The sequence below is a fragment of the Lutra lutra genome, chromosome 8, assembly GCF_902655055.1.
Source record: "Lutra lutra chromosome 8, mLutLut1.2, whole genome shotgun sequence".
In the NCBI taxonomy this organism is placed as follows: domain Eukaryota; kingdom Metazoa; phylum Chordata; class Mammalia; order Carnivora; family Mustelidae; genus Lutra; species Lutra lutra.
This window is the reverse complement of record NC_062285.1, coordinates 71,555,461-71,576,043: the sequence shown is the minus strand read 5'-3', so window position 1 is coordinate 71,576,043 and position 20,583 is coordinate 71,555,461. Positions and strand designations below refer to the sequence as shown.

Below are 20,583 nucleotides of genomic sequence, written 5' to 3'. Positions count from 1 at the left end.
GAGTTGGGAGGGCCTGGTGGTGGGTATTAAGGAGGGCACGTATTGCATGGAGCATTGGGTGTGGTGCATAAACAATGAATTTTGGAACACTGAAAAAAAAATTAAATTAAAAAAATAAAATTAGATTCCCCCCTCAGAAAAAAGAATGAGTTCACATATCTTAAATCCTTTATCCCTTGACATACCTTCTGATAGCAGTGTTATATGGAATATTTTACATAGGCCTATCACAGAAAGGGAGTGATTTCAGCTCCTAACAGCTGTAGAATCCAAATGTAAAAGGAGTAAGTTATCAATACAAGTGATATTAGCAAGGAAGCTATTCTATATCTCTTAAGTAAAACAAAACAACAAGCCTCTTGAAACCATATAACCCTTTCTGTCATAACTAAAGAATGAGGTGGGCATATCAGACCAAGATGTTGGCTAAGTACATAATAACCTAGCTAAATCTGCTCCAAGTCTAAATCAGAAGTAACTTATATCCTTACATATAGTCAATTTTGTGTTGGAAAAAGTAACTGTAAATTATGTGATCTTTGCAATTTTGTTTATATTTTAATACTTTCCCACTGAAATCATTAATCACTTTTGTATTCTTCATTAAATCAGTGCATTTACCTTATGGAGACTTCCATGTGTTGTATGGAACTTCATTTTCATTAAAAAGATGCATTTTAAGAATTATATAATCTTCTAAATCAATATTTGGATGTAGCAGATCTTCTCCATATGATGAAAGATCCATCTGATTTAAAATTAAGTTTTCGTGTTTCTCCTAAATCAGTTTCACCAACTAATACAGCTCCCATAATTTGTCCAATTGTTTGACAACTTTGCTGAATTCTTGTTTTTTGGTACATCCAGCATTAATTTATGATCTGAACCTAACCTCTGTGGGTTTTATTTTCCCAGCAATATGACCTGTATACAGAGATGATAAAGTTATTCTAGTGAGTACCAAAAAAGGAATGATATGCAGTTACTTTGTGTTATTCTAGAATGGCCAGTACAAAAAAAATCTATTCACAAAATTTTACAGCTAAAAGTGTCAGTGGAGAGAATCACAATGAAAACATCTGAATGACATTGCATTTATTGTACAGATGACACTACCACACAATCACTATGATCATTAGAAGTACCTAGTGAATTAAAGATGTAGGATCTGGACTACATTGGCCTAGAGTCATGACTTAAAGATATAATAAGGAACTGAGATCTTTCACAAGCAAATTAATCTCCTTAAACCTTATGTATGTGTGTTACTCATCAGTAAATTATGAAGAAAAGACTTGCCTCAGTAATGTAAAGAGGAGTAAATAATATGCATGGCAAAGCACCTGGTTCATTCTTGAGTACAACAGCTGTGAGTTCCCCTCAGAAAGCAAGAATGAATCTCAAGTAAGTGCAGAAATGCACCAACAGGGAACAAATCTGAAAGAGATTTTTTTCCCCCTTTAATTATAAAATAGTAAACCAGGAAGGTAGGTAATGATTAGGAATTAAGGCCAGCAATAAGAGCAGGCTTGATTTACAAGAACTAGGAAATGGGTGATATTTTCTAAAACGATGAAAGCCATGTAAAATCTTATCCATGAGAAAATCAGACAGTTACAAGACTAACAAGCAGAAAAAAGCACTGATTTGCTTTTTTAGAATCTTACCTTATAGTTAAAAAAATTTTGCTACATGAGCAAACAGTTCAAAGCTGAAGTCCATTGTCAATAGATTCTTGTAAACTAGCTGCAGCCATGCACTTCACTGCATACCATCCCATCTGTCTAGCCTGGGTCCACAGCCTCATCTGAAAGAAAAAAACATGAGAAAATTTTTCATTGTTCTTACTTTAAAGATGCCTTACAAAACTCCTTAAAGGGCTTCAATGCTGACAGCCCTTGAGATTGGCTACATCTAGTGAGATAGAGGACTAGTTGATTGTCTCTGCCATAGAAGCAGTCACCAATCCACACTAACCAAACCGGTTTTGGTATCTGATAATTCTTTCCAAATTACTGCCTTTAAAATTAAAGGAGGATACCAACTCTGTATGTTTCAATAAACTTACCATTAAAAATAATTAAAATATTTCAGGCTACACTAAGGTAAGAATGCTACTTTTTTTTTATAAGTCAGATTTTTTTTTAAAAGATTTTATTTATTTATTTGACAGATCACAAGTAGGCAGAGAGAGAAGGAGGAAGCAGGCTCCTCGCTGAGCAGAGAGCCTAATGCGGGACTTGATCCCAGGACCGTGGGATCATGACCTGAGCCGAAGGCAGAGGCTTAACCCACTAAGCCACCCAGGCGCCCCAAGAATACTACTTATTAACCAGTCTTTTCTTCAGAGTAAGTTCGTCATCAGCATAAGTAGAGATGACAAAGTATCATTGAAAATTTCATTCCTTTTCCTAATCCTTAGTTTTTTATGCTTAGTTTTTTAGCTAAGGCCTCCCATGCAGTTAAACCTCAATGGTCAGGCTGATCAATGTAATACGTGATTTCCAGCCTCGGGAAATCTTACTGGATTTCAGCAACTGATGCTGGAAATTCTTTTTTTAAACTATTTTTTAAAAATTTTATTTGAGAGAGAAGGCGCACAAGCAGGGGGAGTAGCAGGCAGAGGGAGAAGGAGAAGCAGGCTCCCACTGACCAGGGAGCCCAAAGTGGGACTTGATCCCAGAACCCTGGAATCACGAGCTGAAGGCAGACGCTTAACCAACTGAGCCACCCAGGCGTTCCTAGGAATTCATTTTGAATTCTTGCCTTACAACATTACTAATTTCTCCTCTACTTTTATTTTATTTCTACAAAGCTTTGGGGATCCCTGATAGAACACTTGCCTTGGGAGCCAAGAGATTCAAATACCAACTCTTGTACATATTTAAATTTTTATTTTCAGTTAATTAACTGAGACTTGATTTCTTCACCTGAAACATGAATGTACACCATCTATTCCATGGCTGCTGAGAGAATTAAATAAGCTAACCTACACCTCTTTGTGTAACTATGTCCTTTGTGTGCAAAAATACCACCACAATGAAGGATATGATTTTCAAGCATTTATGGTTAGAAGTGATAATTTTTTTGAGAGACAGAAAGAGTGCAAGCAGGGAGGGGCTGAGGGAGAGAATCCTAAGCAGGTTCAATGCCCAGCGCAGAGCTGGACAAGGAGCCAGATCCCCCAACCCTGAGATCATGACCTGAGCTGTGAAACAAGCGTCAGATGCTTAACTGACTTAGCCAGTCAGGTGCCCCGATAATTTTTTTATTTTTAAGTCAGTCTCTTGTGTATAAACAAGATCAGTTTGATGAAGTGAAAGGGAGTCTGTGGGAAGGGAGCAGAGCAAACAGCACAACACCCAAGAGAATAGCTCACCGGGGTGGCTAGCAGCGTTACACTGCTGCTCTGTTACTGACGGTCTACAGCCTCAGAGTCCCTCCAGTTTGGGTCTTGGATCATATAAAACTAATTAGTGTACTTATTTATTGCTTCTACAAATTAAGACACAGGTCTATTAGATTCACTCAAAACAAGAAATACCTGTTTATTTTGAATATTGCTTACAGAAGAGTCTGACCCCTATTAAAGATATAATTTATCCTACAAGGTTTAAAGTGTTAAAAAAAACAAAAACCAAATCCACAAATTCCCAATTTCTAAATGAGGGTTGATGACAGACCACAGAATTGACAGAGAATGACTAAGGGGGAAAATTGAAAACAAGCTAGCACTTAAGAAACAGGCCGAAAACACCCTTCCTATTACTGTTATCTCTGCTGTTTGTCAAAACACACACAGTGTTGAAGGTCCCTCTCAGACTACACCTAGCCTTTCTGCTACTTCACACTCCACAGTTAATCTGAAGGAGGAAAATCTACCTGCGGATCTGGTCTTTCACTGAGTGTTGTCTGGTTCTTTTAACTGCAACGTCTACGTGTGTCTCTACTCCTCCTAAGACCACCTCCCCTAAGGCTGCAGTCTGAGTATCTTCCTTGAGGATTTCTGCTCCATTCCGAGGAGGCAGGCAGCACTGTGAGGGCAGCAGGACGTGGACATCCAACTGGACGGAGTTGTTCAGCTGAGGAAGGCTGTTCACTACGGGGAAGTTTTTCAATCATTCCCACAAGCATAGAACTGAGGTCGTCAGGATCCCACAGGGTCATCATCTACACGGTTTATACTTCAGTATGTTGCTTATTCATCTAAAAGTGTGCCATCCAGTTTGGTAACCACTAGACACATGCAGCTATTTAAAGCTAAATGTAAATAAATTATATTCAGTTCCTCTGTCACATTCAGCACATTTTAAGGGCTCAACAGAGACAAGCAACTACCTGACTGGACACTGCAAACATACAGAACATTTCTGTTGTCACAGAGTTCCACTGGATGGTGCTAAGTGTTTGAGGATATGACATTCCAGAGTGTTCCATCACTATATAATAACTTACCAAAAGGGAAACATTCTTTTTTTTTTTTTTAAATGTCACAAAAAACTCTAGGGCAGCTTCTACTTAAGTGGGAAGACCAGAGATTTGGATTTGCTGGTAGCGACTCCTTTACCGTCAGATGGAATCTGAAAAATCAGATACAAAGGTGTGATGCTGGATGCCGGCTTACCTGCTGTCACACCGGGCTGGGCCTCCAGGACGCGGTGCAGATGTCATCCGCGGCACAGACATCAGAGAGATGTGTGTGCATGGAAGCACCCACTTTCAGGCCACCTTCTTCTCCCAGAGCAAACTAAACAATGTTCCTGATAAGCATTTGTGGGAAGAAAAACAAAAGATGCCTTTTTTGGTCTAAAGTAAAAGAACATGTCAAATTTTTACACCTTGGTATGCTGATCTTCAGTGAGAGCAAACAAACAAACAAACAAACAAAAAACAGCTGCAAAGTTTAGACAACTCAGCTGAATTTCCAGGGAATCAAAATCCTACTAGGATCGTCCGACTGAAAAATTCTTAAGACTTTCAACATTGAGAACACTCAATAACCATATGATTACACTTTAGACCAGTAACTTGTAATTACAATATTTCTCAGTTTTCTGAGCTTCAAATGCTAAAAGACAGAAAATACAAGATAGTTTCTCTAAAAGAATCATTTCTAAGATTTCATAGGTGTCCATCTCATCAACCTTCAGACAAATGAACTTTGCATTATGTCCCATTTATGAGGACACTGATGCTGGGATGTTTACTGCTTAAGGAGTTTAGGCAATATGAAATACTGCAAATAAAACATGACTGTAAACTAAAGTGTTTTCAGGTTTTTTAAATTTTATAAGATTTTATTTATTTATTTGACAAAGACACAGCGAGAGAAGGAACGCAAGCAGGGGAAATGGGAGAGGGAGAAGCAGGCTCCCTGCTGAGCAGGGGACCTGATTCAGGGCTTGATCCCAGGTCTCTGGGGGCATGACCTGAGCTGAAGGCAGACACTTAATGACTGAGCCACCCAGGGGCCCATTTTCAGCTTTCTTAGAAGTTATAGTTTTACACTAAGACAATAAACTGTTAAAAATAATCATAGCAAGACAAAAAAATTTCACCTTACGTTGTTGCCATAGAGAAAAGGGTCTATATTTGGTGTTAACTGCTGCAGCACTGACAATGAAATCACAGCCATTTTTCATTAGTCAATTCTATATATATATATATATATATATATATATATATATATATATATATATATACCACTTAAAAAAAACCAACACAGAACAAAAACAAAAAAACCTTTATTCTCAAATGTAATCACCAGTTGTTGGTAGAATTATGTTATAAATGCCTAGAACAAAGAAAGAAGGCAGGACAGGACTTTAAAACAACACTCCTTAAGGGGCTCAGTTAACAGCGTGTGACTCTTGATCTCCTTGTGAGTTCTAGCCCCAGTTGGATGTCGAGTTTACTTAAAAAAACAAAAACAAAACAAAACAAAAAACCCTGACAGACTGGACTCTGGGAAACAAACTGAAGGTTACAGAAAGGGGGGTGGGGAGGGATGGGGTAGCTGGGTGATGGGTATTGAGGGCACATGCTGTGATGTGCACTGGGTATTAATATGCAACTAATGAATCATTGAACACTACCTGAAAAAACTAATGCCTCAAAAACTAATGATGTCCTATATGTTTGTTAATTGAACGTTAAAAAAATCCTTAATTTTTATAAGGCACCTTTGCTAAAATAATTATAATACAATCACCATTATAGTCTCCTTGTTTTTAGTAGGATTACAAAATTATAACATTTTTTTATGTTCTGTTAGCCACTATATAGTACATAGTTTTTGATGTAATGTTCAATGATTCATTAGATAAGTATAGCACCCAGTGTCATCACAGCACGTGCCTTCCTCAACTCCCATCACCCTGTTACCCCCTAAATTATGGCATTCTAAACATTTTTCCTTTAAATTTAGGCATACAACTTCTAACAAAGTAAATTTGAATTGATAATCACTTTGTAAATTATTTTTTTAAAGGTACTAATACATCATACTCCACTGAGAGTTTAGTCTGACAAGATTACTCACTTTTCAATGCTTTCCCCTTAAATTAACACTACCTTTTCCCATGGAAAAATTCAAAGAATTCAAAAACAGTGGAGTATCTCATACACCAGTTTGGCTGAGTGTATTTCTTCAAATGGTAGTAGTTCTCATAGGAAGTGTGGAGTAGGGATTAGATCTGTTTCTTAATCCCAAATTTATAGATTTTCTCTGTTTGATTTGGGGGAAGTCACTTCATCTCTGAGAGGGTAAAGGTTTTTTTAGTTTACGTTTTGATCTGTAAGATACTTTGACTGCTCAGAGTTGTGGTTACAGCACCATAAACCCCATGTGAAATTATTAGGAAACTTGGGGACTAAGTAATGAAAATGAAATTACTTACATTATTAAGTAATGGTTTCATCTTTAATTTTTATGTTTAAAAATTTCATATGGAAATCTAAAGTTGTTCTTTAATATGAGAAGAATAAGTTTTCTTCCTTTTAAATTAGTGGTTATTGTATTTTTTTCTTATTATATTACTTACCTTTATCAGTTGTGACTGACTGATTAGAATGGTCTCTGGGAAAAGGCAAGGACTTTTTATTAGAAATTCTAAATTCTTCTGAAGAATTTAGTAAAGAAAATCTGAAGGTAGATTTTCTTTACTTTCACACACAGTTTCAATGTGTACCTTATGAAAAAACTAAAAGAAAATATTGGTCACCATAACACATGCCCCCCAAATTACAATACATTAGATATACAATTCAATATACAAATATACAATATGCAAATATACAATAAAAATATTTCTTACAATTTCTTACAAAATAGAAACACACTAAATGAGCCCAAAATAAGCCTCTCAATTTATGTGCATGAAAGGAATGAGCAGAAATCCACACAGAACTTAAGAGGACAAATAGTTGCATTGGCGGGTAACACCAAGGGCATACTCATTTATAATTTCAAATACAGTTTTTAAAAATTGCAACTGCTAGAGACTATAAAAGCCTCCTGTGGGACGCCTGGATGGCTCAGTGGGTTAAAGCCTCTGCCTTCGGCTCAGTTCATGATCCCAGGGTCCTGGGATGGAGCCCTGCATAGGGCTCTCTGCTCAGCAGGGAGCCTGCTTCCCCTTGTCTCCCTCTCTGCCTGCATCTCTGCCTACTTGTGATCTCTATCAAATAAATAAATAAAATCTTTAAAAAAAAAAAAAAAAAAGAGTCTCCTGAGGGGCACCTAGGTGGCTCAGTGGGTTAAAGCCTCTGCCTTCAGCTCAGGTCATGATCCCAGAGTCCTGGGATCCAGCCCCACATCAGGTTCTCTGCTCAGCAGGGAGCCTGGTTCCCTTGCTCTCTCTCTCTGCCTGCCTCTCTGCCTACTTGTGATCTCTGTCTGTCAAATAAATAGATACAATCTTTAAAAAAATGTATCTTAAAAATAAATAAATAAAATAGAAGCCTCCTGAGGGTAGGTCCATGTCGAATTACTGTTATATCTGGAACCTCAGTAAAGTGCCAAGTACATAAGAGATAATGTTTACTGAACCAAACTAAAGTACTCAGGTTAAAAATACTATTAATCTTTGGATATGAAGATGCAGGAAGAAATGATTTTGTATAATTTCTATCACAAAAATTAGATATGCCATGAAGCCAGCTCCCCTCCAAACTACCCAAGGCTGTAAAGAAATCATACACAGTGATGAGGACTCCATATATGCTTCTTATAGTATTTAAATATCACAGCCTTTTAACTATTTAAAAACAAATATCTAATAAATAAAAGCAAGTCATCTGTTTTCTAATTATGGTGTTAAATATGTATTTTATTTAGAATTCATCTAATAACCTTTGACATATTATAATGCATGTGAAGTGACCTTTGAGAAAAGATTAATTTAAAACAGGACAGTTATATTCACTCTGGTCCAGGTCTGGAAATCTCTCTGCCTGGGGCACTGAAAAGAAGGGCACAAATCAGTTTTAGATGAATGAAATATTCACTCACTTAACTTTGGTAAGGAATTGGGCCAAGTGCCATTGGTCCTCCCTGTCTTAGCACTTTGAATTTTAAGTAAAGTGACCTCACAGTTGTTTGACTTATTTGTGACCAGTCTTTAATGAATGGTTTAAGAATTTAAAATTGCTTCTTAGATTTAACTAGTATATGAGCACATAGCTCTTTTGTACCTTTAGGATTCAAGCCTTCATGTCAGTCATGTCTCAAGGCACTGCCCATATTGTCAGCACCAGCTTTGGTTTGTGTTTCCTTTTTCCTTCCTGAAGAGATAAATTCAATTCTAAATTCAAATGATCTAAAAACTGCCAGGCAGAGAGTACTTGTGTTCCCAAGGTTTTAGGCAATGTTATGATTCTCATATGTTTATACAGCAGAACTACACTAAGTTATGTGTTTTGATCATCTTATTCATTACTTTAACATTTTGTGATATAGAGTTATAAAATGGATCTTTCAATCAAGTGTTAAATGTATATACAATATGTTTTTGAATGCTATATACATGGTTAATCTGAAAGGCACAATCTATCCAATAAAGGGTTGATATCCAAAATATATACTCATACAATTCAGTAACCAAAAAACCAACCAAACAAAAAACCCCCACAAAAACACCAACCAAAATAAAAATGGGCAGAGGTCCTGACTGACATTTTCCCAAAGACATATAGCTGGTAACAGACATATGAAAAGATGCTTAACATCAATAATCATCAGAGAAGTGCAAATCAAATCCACAATGAGGTATTACCTTAACACCAGTGAGAATGTCTAGAATAAAAAAGCAAGAAATAACAGTGTTGGTAAGAGTGTGGAGAAATAAGATCCCTTGTGCACTGTTGGTAAAAATATAAATTGGTACAGCCACTGTGAAAAACAGTATGGAGATTCTTCAAAAAATTATTAGAATTACTATATTACCAATGAATGACTCCACTAAGGAGTATTTTACCCGAAGGGGGAAAAAACCAAACAAACAAACCCGTAGGAGGAGGGGCAAGATGGTAGAGAAGTAGGAGACCCCGTTTCAACTGGTCCCGTAAAGTGAGCTAAATATCTACCAGAACACTCTGAACACTCATGAAATCAGCCTGAGATGTAAGATTATACACATCTGGATTTCTACAGGGGCAAAGACATCAGTGGAGAGGTAACGTGGAGTGGGAATGCTCAGACTGATAATCTGAGGATTAACAGAAGGGGAAGGAAGCCACCAGAAGCGACCCATTGGAAAGTAATACCCCAGTGTGAAAGTGCCCCATGATTAGGGACCAGCATTAACTTGGAGACTAGTTAAAAGCACTCAAACAGAGCAAAAGATGTTTAGGGGCAAGTCAAGGAACTGGGTAGTCACGGGCATGGGCCCAAGCCCACAGACCCAGGACGGTCTCCAGCCACCTCTCACCAAAATGAGGAGTAACACCCAATAGAGGAAAAATTCAGAGACTGTGCCCTCTTCCACAGAACTATTGGATATAGATATAAACAGTGTGTCAGAAAGGGAATTCAGGGTAACAATTATCCAGGCAATGGCTAGGTTGGAGAAGACAATTAGTGGCAACATAGAAATTTGAAGTGTGAAAGTGAGGGCTGATCTGTCAGAAGGATAAAAATGGTATCAGTGAGGTCCAATCTAATCTAAATACTCTAACAGCTAGGGTAACCAAGGCAGAAGATTGAATTAGTGGTCTAGAAGATAAACTGACAGAAAAGGAGGATTGGCAGGAGGCCTGGAACAAACAGTTTAGAAGCCATGAAAACAGAATTAGGGAAATAAATGACACCATGAAGCAGTCAAACATCAGAGATATTGGGATCCCCAAGGGAGTGGAGAAAGAGAGAATACTAGAAAAATATAGCTGAATGAATTCTGGATGAAAATTTCCCTAGTCTGGGGAATAGTGTTGTGTCCTAGAGGCAGAAAGTACACCCTCTAAGGTCAACTAATCTAGAAAGACCTCCAGACACTTAATCCTGAAATTCATGAATCATAACTTTAGATAAGAGGTCCCAAGAGAAGCTATGGGGAAGAGATTCCTTAGGTGCAGAGGAAGGACCATGAAAATAATGTCAGACCTGTCCACAGAAACCTGGCAAGCCATTCAGAGCACTAAATGAGAAGAACATGCAGCCAAGAATACCTTATCCAACAAGGCAGACATTCAAAATGGATGGAGAGATAAAAACCGTCCAAGACCGGCAAGGTTTAAAAGAGTATGTGACCACCAAGCCGACACAATAAGAAATACTAAGGGGGGTTCTATAAAAGAAAAAGAACCCAAGAGTGATACAGAACAGAAATTTACAGAGACAATATATAGAAACAAGGATTTCACAGGTAACATGATGTCAATAAAAACTTATCTTTCGGGGCACCTGGGTGGCTCAGTGGGTTAAGCCGCTGCCTTTGGCTCAGGTCATGATCTCAGGGTCCTGGGATCGAGTCCCGCATCGGGCTCTCTGCTCAGCAGGGAGCCTGCTTCCCTCTCTCTCTCTCTCTCTGCCTCTCTGTCTACTTGTGATCTCTCTCTGTTGAATAAATAAATAAAATCTTAAAAAAAAAAAAACAAAAAAAAAACCTTATCTTTCAATAATCACTCTCAATGTGAATGGCCAAAATGCTCCCAAAAAAGAGCAAGGTTTGCAGACTGGATAAAATGACAGGACCCATCCATATGCTGTTTACAAGGGACACATTTGGAACCTAAAGATACATCCAGACTGTAAGTGAAGGGATGGAGAACCATCTTTCATGCCATCAGGCCTCAAAAGAAAGCTGGGGTAGCAATTCTCATATCAGATAAATTAGATTTTAAGCTAAAGACTATAGTCAGAGATACAGAAGGACACTACATCATTCTTAAAGGGTCTATCCATCAAGAAGATCTAACAACTGTAAATATTTATGCCCCCAATATGGAAACAGCCAACTACATTAGCCAACTGTCAATCAAAATAAAGAGTCATACTGATATGAATACATTAATTGTAGGGGATCTTAATGTACCACTCTCAGCAACAGACAGATCATCTAAGCAGAAAATCAATAAAGAAACAAGAGCTTTGAAAGACACATTGGACCAGATGGACCTCATAGATATATAAAGAACATTCCACCCTAAAACAACAGAATACTCATTCTTCTTGAGCGCACATGGAACTTTCTTCAGAATAGACCACATATTGGGTCACAAATCATGGCTCAACTGATACCAAAAGAGTGAGATTATTCCCTGCATATTCTCAGACCACAATGCTTTGAAACTGGAACTCAACCGCAAGAAAAATTTTGGAAGGAATACAAACACTTGGAAGCTAAAGACCATCCTGCTCAAGAATGTTTGGATCAACCAGAAATCAAAGAAGAACTTAAACAATTCATGAAAATCACTGAGAATGAAGACACATTGGTCCAAAACTTATGGGATATGGCAAAGGCGGTGCTAAGGGGGAAATAAAAGCTTCACTCAAAAAAATTGAAAAATCCAGAATACACCAACTCTCTTTACACCTTAAAGAACGGGAGAATCAACAACAAATTAAGTCAACTCCCTGCACAGGAAGGGAAATAATTAAGATTAGAGCAGAGATCAATGAGTTAGAAACTAGAGATATAGTAGAGTGCATCAACAAAACTAGGAGCTTGTTCTTTGAAAGAATTAATAAGATCAATAAATCATTATCCAAACTAATCCAAAAGAAAGAGAAAGGACCTGAATTAATAAAATTATGAATGAAAGGGGAGAGATCATGACTAACATAAAGGAAATAGAAACAATCATCAGAAATTATTACCAACAGCTATATACCAATAAGGTAAGCAACCTAGAAGAAATGGATGCATTTCTGGAAAACTATAAGCTTCCAAGACTGAAACAAGAAGAAATTGACAACCTAAATACACCAATATCTAGTAAGAAGACTGAAGTAGTGATCAAAAACCTCCCAAAAAACAAGAGCCCAGGGCCTGATGGATTCCCTGGGGAATTCTACCAAAGATTCAAAGAAATAATACCTATTCTCCTGAAGCTGTTTCAAAAAATAGAAACAGAAGGAAAACTTCCAGACTCTTTCTATGAAGCGAGCAGGCAAATCAGGCAAAGACCCCAAAGCAGGCAAATCAGGCAAATCAGGCAAAAATCAAAAGGGAGAATTTCAGACGAATATTTCTGATGAATATGGATGCCAAGATTCTCAACAAGATCCTAGCTAATGGGATCCAACAGTACATTAAAAAGATTAGCCACCATGACCAGGTGGGATTTAACCCTGGGATTCAAGGGTGGTTCAACATTCAGAAGTCAATCAATGTAATAGAACAAATCAATAACAGAAGAGAGAAGAGCCACATGGTCCTCTCATCTGATGCAGAAAAAGCATTTAACAAAATACGGCATCCATTCCTGATTTAAACTCTTCAAAGTATATGGATAGAGGGAACATTCCTCAAACTCATAAAATTTATCTATGAAAAACTCACAGTGAATATCATTCTCAATAGGAAAAAGGGACAGCCTTCCCATTGAGATCAGGACAAGGATGCCCACTCTCACCACTGTTGTTCAACATAGTACTAGAAGTCCTAGCAACAGCAACCAGACAACAAAAAGAAATAAAAGTTATTCAAGTTAGCAAAGAAGTCAAACTCTCTTTATTTGCATAGACATGATACTTTATATGGAAAACCCAAAAGACTTCACCCCCAAACTACTAGAACTCATACAACAATTCAATAATGTGGCAGGATACAAAATCAATGCAAAGAAATCAGTTGCTTTCTTATAGACTAACAATGAAACTGTAGAAAGGACAATTAGAGAATTGATTCCATTTACAATAGCACTAAAAACCATAAGATACCTTGGAATCAACATAACCAAAGAGGTAAAGGATCTGTACTTGAGGAACTACAGAACACTCATGAAATAATTGAAGAAGACACAAAAAGATGGAAAGACATCACATGCCAATGGATCAGAAGAATAAACATTGTTAAAATGTATATGCTTCCCAGAGCAATCTATACTTTCAATACCATCCTGATCAAAATATCAGAAGCATTTTTCAAAGTGCTGGAACAAACAATCCTAAAATTTGTATGGAACCAGAAAAGACCCTGAATTGTTAAGGAAATGTTGAAAAGAAAAAAACAAAATGGGGGGGCATCACGTTGCCTGATTTCAAGCTTCATTACAAAGCTGTGATCACCAAGTCAGCATGGTACTGGCACAAAAACAAACACATAGACCAATGGAACAGAGTACAGAGCCCAGGTATGGACCCTCAATTCTATGGTCAAATCATCTTTGATAAAGCAGAAAAAAATATCCAGTGGAAAAACGATAGTGTCTTCAATAAATGGTGCTGGGAGAATTGGACAGCTATATACAGAAGAATGAAACTCGACCATTCTCTTATACCGTACACAAAGAAACTCAAAATGGATAAAAGACCTCAATGTGAGGCAAGAATCCAACAAAATCCTAGAAGAGAACATAGGCAGTAACCTCTTCGATATCAGCCACAGCAACTTCTTTCAAGACATGCCTCAAGAAGAAAAGGAAACAAAAGCAAAAATGAACTTTTGGGACTTCATCGAGATCAAAAGCTTTTGCACAGCAAAGGAAACAGTCAACAAAACTAAGAGGCAACCCATGGAATGGGAGAAAATATTTGCAAATGATGGTACAGACAAAGGGCTGATATCCAAGATCTATAAAGAACTCCTCAAACTCAACACACACAGAACAGATAATCATGTGAAAAACTGGGCAGAAGACATGAACAGACACTTCTCCAAAGAAGACATACAAATGGCTAACGGACACATGAAAAAATGTTCATCATCATTAGCCATCAGGGAGATTCAAATCAAACCCACATTGAGATACCACCTTATGCGAGTTCAAAGGGCCCAAATCAACAAGATAGTAAACAACATGTGTTGGAGGGGATGTGGAGAAAGGGGGAACCTTCTTACACTGTTGGTGGGAATGCAAGTTGGTACAGCCACTTTGGAAAACAGTGTGGAGATTCCTTAAGAAATTAAAAATAGAGCTACCCTATGACCCTGCAATTGCACTATTGGGTATTTACCCCAAAGATACAGATGCAGTGAAAAGAAGGGTCCTCGATACCCCAATGTTCATAGCAGCAATGTCCACAATAACCAAACTGTGGAAAGAGCCAAGATGCCCTTCAACAGACGATGGATAAAGAAGATATGGTCCATATATACAATGGAATATTTTGCCTCTATCAGAAAAGATGAATACCCAACTTTAACATCAACACAGATGGGACAGGAGAAGATTACGGTGAGTGAAATAAGTCAAGCAGAGAGAGTCAATTATATGTTTTCATTTACTTGTGGAACATAAGGAATAACATGGAGGATATTAGGAGAAGAAAAGGAAAAGTGAATTGGGGGAAAACAGAAGAGGAGATGAACCATGAGAGACTGCAGACTCTGAGAAACAAACTGAGGGTTTCAGAAGGGAGGGGGTTGGGGGGATGGGTGAGTATTAAGGAGGGCATGTATTGCATGGAGCACTGGGTGTTGTACGTAAACAATGAATCTTGGAACACTGCATCAAAAACTAATGATGTATTTTATGGTGACTAACATAGCACAATTAAAAAATGATAATCACAGCTAAAGGTTGCTAAATGTAACATAGTCAGGTATAATTATATACTAAGTGCTTTCGTAGCATTGTATCTATCTTTTGATAACATTTTTTGTATGTAAATGAAGGAATTGCAGCTAAAAGAAATTAAGAAATGTATATAAAGTTTTGAAAAAGCCTGGATCCTAACAAAAATCAGCCTGATTCAAAACCTCATGCTTCCCACTACTCCAGCAGCCTTCCTGTGGTAGCTTCCAATGTCCTGTTGGTTTGTTTCTCTTCACCATGACAGCAGGACATCCTTGAAATGTTTGATTTTACTTTTCTATTATGGATGTTGAACACACTTAGACACTATCTCCTGGGTATAGATAGATACTAATTATAAACTCAAACTCAAAGAAAGCTCCAGAAGCTGACTTTGAATGTGAAAGTACTCAAATATTTTGGTTCTGTTTCAGAGCCTCTTTCCAGGACTAGTTCTGTAGGTGGTGGACTCTGGACAAAAAGGTTCCCAAGGATCCGATAGTGTCTGAGGAAGCCAGAGGAAGCTTCAGAGAAACAAATGGATTCCATTGCCTTGCTTTTCCCCCTATTTTCTCTTGTCAGCCATCTGTACCCTACTGACACAAGCAACATTCACGATCTTTATAACCTGTGTGTGTGTGTGTGTGTGTGTGTGTGTGTGTGTGTGTGTGTGTATGTGTTTCTCTGGTTCTAGCATTTACCAACCCCTGCTCTAAGGAAATTCATTCTAATGGATTCAAAATTTCTTTTGCAGAAATCCTTAGTGGAGGCAGTTTCCAAAGTCCAGATTCTGGTGCAGTGTATTTCATAAAGGAAGTGTGTTCATGGGGGAGGAGGAGGCTAAATGGTAAAACTTGGAGAAGAAAAGAACTTGGATAAGAAAATCTAGCTCCTGCTTTTAATAACATGGAAGCCCTGGATATTTTGAACTTTATTAAACTTCTAAGTGTCCATGGGAGTGGAATGGACATGGTGGATTTTGCTCCCTGGTCTTCTCTGCCGGACTTCTCCAGAAGGTTCTCTCTATATCCTCCCTCCCTCCTGCTGCTAAAGAGACTCCCTGGATTCTAGTTGTAACCACACATTTGGCATCTGGGACCTTCAAAAGTAGTTGCCAGAGCAGTGGGCTGGGAGAACAACTTCCCTTTAGATTGCCTGAGTTAATGTTCTTTTTTTTTTATTTCAAGATTTATTTATTTATTTGAGAGAGAGAATGATAGCGAGAGAACATGAGCAGGTGGGAAAAGGAAGCAGGGAGCCTGACATGGGGCTCAATCCCAGGACCTCAGGATCGTGACCTGAGCCAAAGGGACTCCAGGATCATGATCTGAACCAAATGCAGATGCTTAACCAACTGAGTCACCCAAACGCCCCTTGAGTTAATGTTCTTAGGGTCTCCGTGGCCTTGAGAGAAGCTGGGGGAGCTAGTCTTCACAGAGCACCAAGAAAGCCTGGGGAAAGAGGCAGGGTCCAGCTTGACATGCTAGGTCTTATGTCTTCACACTTGGCTGGTTGCTTCATCACTGGTTCCTTAAAACCTAGGTTTCAGCATATCCACTGATCTCAAGGTTACAATTCTCTGCCTCAGTTTCTCCTTTTGTGGGTTCATATGTGTATTTGTGGGGGCCCTTTAATGAGGAGCTCCTTGTAGTCATGGATGATGACTGCTCAGAAGGTGTCTACACTGTTGACCCCAAATTAACGGATAATCACTAATAGGTTATTTGCTCATACTGTGTGTGGTGCTTCTTCAACTCTCCATGCAGATCCAGTCCCAGGCCTCCACCTCTCCTCCCTCTCCTCCATGCGATCCCTAACCAGTCTGTCCCAGCACCTTCTCCCAAGCTTGTTGGCCTCCCTTGTCTGCCTGCCTCAGTTTCTCTTTCTCCTTGGCCCCCACTCCCCTGCACTGGGCATGTCAGGCTGCATGAACCCTCAGAAGTGAGGGCTGAGCTCAGGCCTCTTTGCATGGCAGCATTGTGGGGGGAGGGGAGGTAGTGTTCATATCCATGCAGGGCCTCTGGGACCCTCAGGTGGGTACTGGGAGGCAGCCCCACCCTCTCAGCTTTCTGGGTCCATCCAGCAGCAGCTGTAGCAGCTCCTGAAAGGAGCCCGGACTCAGCAGGAACCAGAGGGAAGAGGCCCTTGGAGCAAATATGCAGCTCCCTCCCTGCCTAGCTCCCCCCTTCTGCAGCACCTCTGCCTCCTTCTCTCTCTGTCTGCTCCTGCCCCTCCTCCCTGCAGCCCTGTCTGCTTCCTTCCACTTTGGCCTCCTACACCTTCATCTCTGTCAGCACGTCTGTCTGTCTGTGGGCCTTCTGTCTCTCTGACACATATTCTGTGGTCTGAGATGTCCCAGGACTGGGTCTGCCCTCAGTTCTCCCTTCTGGCTGTCCCCCTCCTTGTGACCCTCCCTCAGTGCCTGAGGGTCTCTCTTCCCATCACAAGTGTCTGAGTCTCACCCTGTGAGCCTATCAGTGTCTCCCCCGTATTTCCTCCTGTCTGTCTGTTGTGCTTTAGGGCTTGTGCCCTGTCCCTCCTGGACTGTGCACACACACAGTAGCTCACGGTGTCCTCCTGCTTGTGGTGCCGCGGGCACACTGGACACGGTATGGCACGGCACGGCAGGGCTCCTTGTCCCAGTGCCACAGCTCCTGTGGTTTCCGATGGGAGACATCATGGAAGGCCTTGCTGCATCTCTCACAGGTATGCACACGTGGAGAGTCTCTTACTCTTTGTCTTCTTCTCCCAGGCAGTTGTGACCTGGGCCATAGCCACCATTGAAGTTGTGGCTACGAAGTCACCAGCGGTGGTTGCAGCAATGGTGGCTGCAGAGATAGGACTCAGCTTATACAGCAGTGGAGGACACTGGTAGGAACAGCAGGAGGCATTTCAGAGCTGCTGTGTCCACTGTGGAGGTGGCTGGGCTGGGGTGCAGCAGGAAGGGCAGCAGAGGTGGTGGTGGACTCCTGGGCAGCAGAGAGAATGAGGAGCAAGTGGATCTGGAGGGGAAGGGCCTCGGGACGTGGCTTCAGGCACTGGCACTGCCTGGAATGGACTCTGGGAACAGCCCTGGGAGGCAAAGAAGGGGGTCTGGAGCTCAGCCCAGACTTACCGGGGTTCTAGGCCTGACACTGAAATTGCTAGAAGGAGTTTAGGAGGCTGCCCACTCCTTAGGGCAGGTAGAGTGGGCAGTAGCATGCAAGAGAACACTGGGAACAGGGCCTGCATTACAGTGGGACATCTGAGGCTCAGCGGGGGCAGGAGGCATGTGACCTGTACTGCCAAGGCTCAAGGCACCACTCCTGAATTGCTGGGCTGGGCCATACCTAATGCAAGGCACTGGGGCCTGCAGGCTGCCAGCCCACAGCAGGTGGCCAGTGGGAGATAGAGAGAGAAGGGCCTGGGCCAGTTCTTTTCATTACCTGGTGACTGGGGGCCCTGGCCTTCCCTCAAGCCTCCCGCCCTCTACCTAGCTGGCAGCAAATAGCACAGGGAGAAAGGAGAAGGGATTGCTCTGGGGACCAGATGTACGGATAGACAGACCCTCCTCCTGTAGGTGCCCTTCTTGCCCTCAAGCAGGTGCACATCTGGGGAAATCCCAGCTGAGACAGGGGACACAGCCTAGGACTGTTGGAACAGACACAGATCAAACACCCAGATGCCCCTTCCCTACTGTTCTGTCATGACAGCCATCCTTCCAGTCCTGCCTGTCTCCTTTGCCTCTTAGAATTCTGGTTCTGTGGTCTTGGCTGCGCCACTCATCCCCTACCTCGCATAACACCTGGAACACAGAAGGTGCTCAGTTAGTGCCCTTGGTCCATGCCTCCAGGTGATGTGTTAGGGCAGGGTCAGTGTGATTTGTAGGTTCTCCTCAGCTGGAGGTTGTTGCCGAGATCAGGAACATTCTTTCTGCTCCAAGTTCAATGCTCTGGTTTAGTATAGTTAGTAAAGGCTCTGGTCCTTTAGGGACCTGCTGCTATCCATCTTTCCCATCCCTCCACCTCTACCTCAGTCTTTGAGGTGCATAATTTAGGGTTTAGAGGGATGTCAGCATTATCAAGTAGAGGCAGTGGTGCTCCCTTCTCCTCGAGACCCATGGTTTGTGGACCCATCACTTGTGCATTCAGCCCTGGGTCTTTAAGTAGACCTACCTTCTCCAGCTCTGAGAAGTCCTGCTTCTGTTTGAATATTAATGTTCTTGGAAGGAGGACACACTTTCCTTTGGTCATTGTTTCAGGGACTTGGAAGTGCTATGTTAGGATTGTCTAGGGCAGGAAGCTCTGTAGGCAAGGACTGTGTCTTTTTCTATACTTCCTCCAGCACAAGGCTCAATGCACATTCAGTCAGAATATGCTGTTAACACTGAGTGACTGTCTCAGGAAATCCCTTGGGGGAAAGCTTAAAATAGTTCCCTTTTAGTTTTACTCCTGGAGTGATTGGAAGTGTGGCTGAGGAGCCAGAATGGATGGTGGTGGTAGAGGAATCTGTAGGAGATTCTGGGAGAGGCAGCTGGGTGGGGGGAAGTGCTTCTGTGCTTGATTATAGGACTGCTGAATGGGCTCTTTAGCTGGATCTGGGATTGGCCTCCAAATCACCACAGGCTGGGCTCCACCAGGTACCCACAATTTTCTCTTGCCAGCTAGACCTCCTCCATACCCAGATCCCTGTAGAACTTATTTACTTCTAAGTTCACATCTTGATGCCAACAAAGTCTCCAGCAAAGTCCCATTTAAGCCCTCAGTCCACCACCTCACCCATGCAGGGCCCCACTGGTCTTCTATTGCCAACCTTTATCCTTGCTCCAGGATTCCAGCTAAACCACCTCCTTCCTACTTTCACATCCTTCCCAGGCCCCTTCTGCACTTTGGCCCCAACTCCCTGAGGCCCAGCCTTGTTAGTGCTCACACTCCTGAGGCCCCTCCTCCATGAGGACCTTGCCTCCCTAGGGCCTCAATTCCCTGAGGGCACACTTTGAGCTCTCCTCCAAGTCCTGGCCCTGCTTGGCTGAGCTCCTTCTGCGTCCCTGGGTTTGTCTTGTACTTTCTTCCTAAGTGTTTCTCCTCTGAGGCAGAAAAAGGTCCGTGGTAAGTTATTTCTCCTGTTTATAGAGTTGTCAGAAAAACTGAGGCAGAGCCAGGGCGGGAGATGGCTGGGCTTGGAATACCACTGGCTATAGAAGCCGTGTGGGGTTGGAGCAGAGGATATTTCATGGCCCCAGAGCTAGAGTTTGGTTTGGGGGGTGTAGATCTGTACCTTGTGAGTTTTGGAAGGGCAGGTAGTGTTGTTGGGGTCAGAAGGATTTGGAAACCTATACTCTTCTCTGCATCAAAAAGGTTCTCAGCTCTCATGAGCAAAATATGAATCAGGGGAGGTTATTTTTGGTGCTTCTACTCCAGCGTC

General features: G+C 41.0%; 1 protein-coding gene across 1 annotated transcript; it reads right to left on the bottom strand.

The window, feature by feature from the left end:
- Positions 1-622: 622 nt before the first annotated feature.
- PYROXD1 (pyridine nucleotide-disulphide oxidoreductase domain 1) lies at positions 623-19,412 on the bottom strand. The gene is given in 18 exon segments (XM_053447865.1): positions 623-770; positions 772-823; positions 826-864; positions 867-924; positions 1,668-1,682; positions 1,684-1,722; positions 1,724-1,807; positions 4,625-4,747; positions 5,564-5,599; positions 5,601-5,634; positions 5,636-5,662; positions 6,656-6,665; positions 7,044-7,143; positions 7,145-7,165; positions 7,167-7,202; positions 8,666-8,784; positions 17,913-18,048; positions 19,335-19,412. Coding segments are annotated over 18 exon segments (1,155 nt in total).
- Between the last annotated feature and the right edge of the window lie 1,171 nt (positions 19,413-20,583).